A 6,700-nucleotide genomic window follows, 5' to 3' on the forward strand; every position below is an offset into this window, starting at 1 on the left:
ATGAGCTATTTTTCTACAAAACAATACATTTTAAAGCATTCAGATGTGCAAATCTGTGATGCAGATGGGGAAGACATGTTATGTTTCAGTGGTTAATGCTAGTGTGCATGTGTGTGTGAAAAAGGTGGGGAGTGTACATTTGGGAGCTTCCAAAATTCTGCCAGAAGCTAAGCCAGTGGCCACCCCACCCACGTAGGCTGCCAAGGCTCTCTGCAAGAAGAGCTCAGCAACTCCCCTGAACAAGACTAGAATAGTGATTTTTATCTGCCAAGATACTGAGAAGTTATAACAAATACTAAAGCACTGTGAATTCCCAGTAATTAACATATATGCAATATAAATTCTATGAATATGCAAACACAGTGTAATCATATAATAGAAAGATGCAGACAGATAGACAATTGCAAGCGGTTCACAATGCAACAAGATGTCTGTATTCATCAGAAAACAGAAGCTTGCAAGACTAAGGACAATTCCAAGCAGTTCACAATGAAATCCATTAAGAGGAATATAGACACCTGTTGTTGAGAGCCAGTTGGTGTAGTGGTTCAGTGTGCAGACTCTTATCTGGGAGAACTGGGTTTGATTCCCCACTTGTTCACTTGCACCTGCTGATGTGACCTTAGGTCAGCCACAAGTTCTCTCAAAGCTGTTCTGCTCAAGGGCAGTTCTGGGAGAGAGCTCTCAGCCACACCTACCTTGCAGGGTGTCTGTTGTGGGGGAGGAAGGTGAAGGAGACTGTAGGCCACTCTGAGATTCAGAGTGAAGGGCGGGGTATAAATCCAATATTATCATCATCTTGTAATTTTCTGTATGTCTGCACCTTTCTGTTGTATGATTTACATTGCGCATAATAATTCAGACAATATAGTCTTTCTAAAGCATGTGTTATATACAAGGTGCTTTAGTATTTGTTATAGTCTCCTACACCACAGTCGTTCTGTGTTTTCTATAAGATACTGAGAGGCAGTACAAGGAGATCTTCTAGTCCAAATGAGGTATCTTAACAAAAGGAATGGCCCAGGAATGTGGTGGTGGAAAATGTCATCAAGTTGCAGAAAACTCAAGGGGTTTTCAAGGCAAGACACGTTTGGAGGTGTTTACCTGCCTCTATGTAGCCACCCAGGACCTCCTTGGTGGTTTCCCATCCAAATACTAACCAGGGTCAACCCTGCCTAGCTTCCAAAATCTGATAAGATTGGGGTAGCCTGCGAACTTCCATGTCAGGGTGGGTCTAGGAATATCTTTTTTAAAACCCCAAACTGCTGGGCCTTAGCTGGGAAATGTCAAGTATCCCACCAAAGTATCAAGCATTGGCAAAGAGTGTCTCAACTACAACAGAGTGACAAGCCCCACACACATCTCGATACAGCACCATTGGGGACCGTTTACAAGCATGTTGGAGTCCCAGCAGCTCTTCTCTGAATTGATCCCCAGCCCACCCTGCCCCAAACCTTCCCCACAGGGTCTCTTTTGTCTCCAAAACTTTCCCCCTGGGAGGTGGAGGAATCTGAGGAGCAAGGCTACAGTTAGCCTACCTCCGCCAAGGAAAACATCAAGTGGGCCCTTTTTCTGCGGGCCCGTCTGGGGAACTTATTGTAGACACTGTGGCCAAAGCAAACTGGTCCCTGGCCAGAATTTCCACATGGTCATCGTCCTCCTGGGGAGAGTCACGAGCAGGGGCAAAGAAGTGGATGAAAGCACGGACTTCCCGCAGCCTGTATGCTGTCTCGAGAGCCAGGAGCATGGCCAGAAGGCCCACAAGGAGATAGCCTGGAAGGAGGACAGGAAGGAAAAGATTGTAAGGAAGGGGAAGCTGCCCATCTCCTCCACTAGAACTGGCAATGCTTCCACAGTGACACGCTTGTGACCAGGGCTTTTTTTTTTAATAGAAAAAGCTCAGCATGAACTCATTTGCATATCAGGCCACACCCCCTGACACCAAGCCAGCCTGAACTGCATTCCTGTGTGTTCCTGCTCAAAAAAAGCCCTGCTTGTGATATTGTTCATGTGGTATAATTGTGGCTTTTCCTGACACATCACCCCTTTCATCTCCGGACCTACCTGTCCTCATTGTTGGTAGTGGAAAGAGATGTTCAGAGGTAGTTTGCAGTTTCCTGCCACTGCATAGTAGCTCTGGGCTTCCTTGGTGGTCTCTCATCCAAGCACTAACCAAGACTGACCTTGCTTAGCTTCCAGAGATCTGACAGTATCAGGCTAGCCTGGCCCATCCAGGTCAGGACCTCCTGGTCAACAGGTCTCCATATTTTCAGCCCTGTCTCTTTTGGTTATTTCTTGCTGCTTCTGTACAAGCCCATCTACCGTTTCTTTCCTTCCTGCCCTCACATTTGCCTGTGTTCCCCTGCTCCTCATTTTCAAAACTTCTCTGTGTGTCCCAATCCCATTCTCCCACTGGTCTCCTGCCCCCATTTCCCCCCATTCATTGCTCCTTCTCCCTTGGCTTTCCCCCCATTTCTCTCTTGCCAGTGCTCATGATGACTGATTGTGAGACTCCTGGAGGAGAGAGTGCATGGCCTCTCTGTTCTACAGAACATGCAGCAATACCAGGATCTCCATTTTGTCAACCAGGGAAACCAAGGTACGTGACTTAAGTTGGATTTGAACCTAATGGGTTGAGGCATTCATTTCATTCCTGACACAAGGGGCTGGCCCTTACGCTCATCTTTCAGCCCAATCCTTTTGACACTCAAGTTTTTTCCTCCTTATCTCAGCTGTTAGTCATTCCATAAATAAGTGGAATGCACTCTATACATGCTCAGAGGATCTCAGAGTTCCAGGTTCAAATCTCCACTGGGCTATGAAGTTTGGTGGGTGATCTTGAGCCACTCAGACTGCACTATCTCACAGGATTGTCACAAAGGTAAAATGGAAGAGCAGAGACTGATCTTGGAGCTCCAGGGAAGAAGGGCAGAATTTTAAAAATGAAACGAAACAAATATATATTCTGCTTCTTAAAACATTTCACTGAACATTTCAAAGTGGACCTCTGACATTTCAAGCAGTGTTGGAAAAGTGCTATCAAGCTGCAGACGATTTAGGGTGGCCCTGTAGGATTTTTGAGGCAAGAGCTGAACAGAGGTGGTTTGCCATTGCCTGCCTCCAGGTAGCAACCCTGGACTTCCTGGATGGTCTATCATCCATGTACTAACCAGGGCTAGCCTGGGCCATCTCAGGTCGGGGTGTTGAACCCTAGTTGTACCTAAATAAGAAGAGTCTTTTATTCAATGAATCCATACTACTGCATCTATACCTTTGGTTTCAGATCAGCCTGGCTCTGTTTTTCCAAACAGTCCTCCCCTGCCTTTAACAGAAGCATGGTAAGCAGAAGTTCAACAGGTTAATCTTTTTCACTCTCTCCCTCCCTCTTTCTCTCTCTCTCTCTCTCACACACACACATCTCCATGCTGAGAAAAGCTGTAGCAGTCAGATCTCTCATGTGGTTGTAATAGACAGGAATCCCTGCCTGAAAAAGTGGGGCTCAAATACCAACTCCCCCCTCCCAAACACACTGACTACACAATAATTTCTGGTGGACACTGCCCCCTGGTGACAGCTTACAGGTGATGCTGAGCTCATATAGCTCATGCAGAGATGGCTGGGAGCTTCCCTTGGGTACGTAGTCTCCCAGACCGATGGTGCTGAGTGAGATGAAGCAGAAATAGACAGACTCCAGGAAGTTCCAGTTGCCTTCCAGTGCCCAGAAACAGACAGCTGGGATGAGGATGAAGAGTCCAAGAGTGGCCAGCCCCAGCCCTGCAGCATGGGTCAGGGCAACGCGGGCCAGCGAGAAACCCCAGCGCTTGTGGATGTACTGTACGGGCCGATAGCTCACAAAGGGCAGCAGGTGCTGGAGGAGGCAGCCCAGGAGCAGTAACGTCATCGGGATCCCCAGCAGCGAGTACAAGACACAGAATATTTTGCCCCCATCTGAGAGAGGCACCGTGTGGCCATAACCTACAAGCAAGAGAAACAAGCCATGAGTCTCTGCCCTAAGCATGCAGAGTCACATTACTCCCAACAGACAAGGAATGGCAGAAGCAACCAAAGCAATCGCTTTCCTTGGCTCAATAATCCATGCCTAAAACACAAGGCGCAAGCTTTCAGGTTCTTCTTCAAATGGGATTTTCTCTATCGGTTGGTTTTTACAGTAATGTGGCAGCTCTTATAGACTCAGGAATGTAGATTATGTGAAGAACGTCTGCACTTTTGTCCACCTGATCTATGAGGAAGGAACCAGATTGAAAAACCACTCTCACTCTGTTTACACTTGTCTACAACCTTCACACCCAAACCAGGAAGAAATGCTCACCGTTTAATCACAGTGATCTTTATCAGAGCTTTTTTTGTAGAAAAAGCCCAGCAGGAACTTATTTCCAATTAGGCCACACCCCTGACACCAAGTCAGCCGGAACGTGTTCCTGTGCATTCCTGCTCAAAAAAACCCCTAATTATGTCAGTTTAAAGTGGGTTCAGTGGTAACTGGCATCTTTCATATTATCTTGAAAATGTAGCTTAAAGAATGATTTCTTCTATCATTTTTCTTTGCTGAAATGTCCCTCTAGCAACCATCTCAAAGACATCCTCCAAAACAAAATTGGAACAATGGTTTCCAAGGGACAGAGGTACAAAAAACAACAGGTTTGCCCCAGGGTGCATGGGTATGTAGATTCTGAAACAGAATATCTCAGGCCATGTGAACTGTGTGTTTGCTCTTAGGGAGATGGAGCAAGCTCCAGAATGAGGTTATCTGAGTAGCACTCTGGAATTGGTTCCTTGTTTTAAAAAACTTGCCTTTCCTTCCTTGAAGTCCTCCCCCCCCCCCCCCCCCACAGTGCTAACCCTTTCCTTATCCTCACTGTGTGTTTACACATCACCCCTAATCCCACTTAAATACTACCTTCTAGAGTTGCCACGCAGACATCCTGTTAAGAGCCTGTATTTTGGGAGTTCTGTTCTTAATGTCCAAAGAGCTTATTATTGGAGATATTGTCTCTGCGCTTGCTGGAAAGGCAGAATGACATGCCTGAACAAAGGAACTTTAATCACTGATGCCTGAAGTTTGAACAATATGTGTTTATGAAAGTAAAGGGTTTGGCAGCCAAGAGAAAGAGAGTTTGCAGCAACATAATGCAGACGTTTTGAGGGCATTTTCTCTCTCCTACAAACAAAAATTGCCATACTGGAATAACGAAAGTTTATTCTGAGCATTCAGTGTTAGTAACTTGTTTTCCAGCTTGGCATTTCCTACTTTGAGCTACTCATCAAGCCTCACTGGAGTACCGAATGGCTGGCCAGTCCCAGTTTCGCCTGGTTAAAAAAGTGCCTGCTCTTTAACTGTAGCTGATTTCAGTTTATGATGTTTGGTTCTATTAGTGCCTTCACAGACTTTCAGTTTTCAAGTTTCTATTTGTGTCATTGTTATGTCAATTCTGCCAAGAACACGTCCTGGCAGGCAGGATAGAAATCTGCCAGGTAATAAAGCGGGGGTCTCTGGTGCCCAGAGGTATGTTCACTAGAGTGGTTTTGGAGAGACATAATGCTGCAGGCTACAACACCAAGGGTGAGGAATGGAGGGTAGGGTTACCAGCTCCACGTTGGGAAACTGGTGGAGATTTGGGGATGGAGCCTGGGGAGGATAGGGAGCCCAGTGGGGTACAGAGCCATAGAGCCCACCCTCCAAAGAATCGATTTTCTCCAGGGGAACTGATCTCTGTAGTCTGGAGATGAGCTGTAATTCCAGGAGTTCCCCAGGTCCCACCTTGAGGCTGGCATCCCTTCCAAATCACACAGACCCTTACAACGAAAGGATCTTCAGGGTTCTGGGCAGCAGCCTCCCACTCCCTGCCCCAATTCCATCTCTGGGGATTTACAGGATGGTCAGAAAAGTATGTCCAGTTTGACTTTCTGCTTGGGCTGGGCAGAGGGAAGCTGTCTTTCTTGTGGGATGGCCCCCCACCCCACCCCGCGCTTCCAATGACTTCCCCCTTTTTGCTCTGGCCCTGCTCCTGGGCCTTTGCCGGGCGAGCCAAACGCAGCAAGATTGCTTCCCCTTGCTTGCAGGTGCTGCGGAGCCCCTAATTCAAGAGGCCCGGAGGTCAAACCCCCCCCCCCCCCCAAGCGTCCTGTTTTGTGTTTAGAGGACTTAGAGGGTGGGGCCCAGTTCTGCTTGCCTGGTCTGGGGCCACAGCAGGGGCAGGGCTCAGCAGCCTGCTGGGGTGTGCGTGTGTGTGTGTGTGGGGGGGGGGCAATAGGGGTCAGCGTGGAGCCCCAGCTCGGGCTGGGCGCGGATTTTCGTGGGGGTGGTCTTCGTCCAGGCTCGGGGTGGGATTGGGGGGCCGCTCTCCGGGGCCTTACCGGTGGTGGTGAGCACGCTGGCGGTGAAGAAGAGGGCGGAGGTGAACTCCCAGTTCTCGTCGCCGGAGACATTGCCCAGGCCGGAGACACCGTAGCTGTCGGCGGCCACCAGGCGCTCCAGGAGGCGCTGCAGCTGCGGGGCCGAGAGGCAGGCGCGGTGGTCGTGCAGGAAGCGGGCGCGGGCGTCGAGCAGCTCCCGGCGCAGGGCTTCCTCTGGCGCGCCCTCCAGGGCCACCAGCACGCCGGCGCCCAGCAGCAGGAAGAGCAGGTAGGCGCCCAGCAGCAGCCCGTAGCGCCACGGCCGCGGCACGCCGGCCAGCTCCAT

At 49.1% G+C, this 6,700-nt stretch overlaps 1 protein-coding gene across 1 annotated transcript; it reads right to left on the reverse strand.

The window, feature by feature from the left end:
- Positions 1-1,532: 1,532 nt before the first annotated feature.
- KCNK7 (potassium two pore domain channel subfamily K member 7) lies at positions 1,533-6,700 on the reverse strand. Its single transcript, XM_060260181.1, has 3 exons — positions 6,376-6,700; positions 3,580-3,975; positions 1,533-1,773 (listed from the first exon to the last, which is right to left on the reverse strand). Exons 1-3 carry the CDS (start codon positions 6,698-6,700, stop codon positions 1,556-1,558), a joined length of 939 nt encoding a protein of 312 aa, XP_060116164.1. The 3' UTR covers positions 1,533-1,555.

Source organism: Heteronotia binoei, chromosome 1 (assembly GCF_032191835.1).
Source record: "Heteronotia binoei isolate CCM8104 ecotype False Entrance Well chromosome 1, APGP_CSIRO_Hbin_v1, whole genome shotgun sequence".
Lineage (NCBI taxonomy): Eukaryota > Metazoa > Chordata > Lepidosauria > Squamata > Gekkonidae > Heteronotia > Heteronotia binoei.

What these genes read in the sequence shown, in the direction of transcription:
- KCNK7 (XM_060260181.1), bottom strand. Translation starts at nt 6,700, where the DNA reads ATGGAGCTGGCCGGCGTGCCGCGGCCGTGGCGCTACGGGCTGCTGCTG. An exon ending in CAGCGTGCTCACCACCACCG is followed by an intron (nt 3,976 to 6,375) that starts GTAAGGCCCCGG and finishes TCTTGCTTGTAG; the next exon opens with GTTATGGCCACACGGTGCCT. An exon ending in ATATGAGCTCAGCATCACCT is followed by an intron (nt 1,774 to 3,579) that starts GTAAGCTGTCAC and finishes TCCTCCTTCCAG; the next exon opens with GCTATCTCCTTGTGGGCCTT.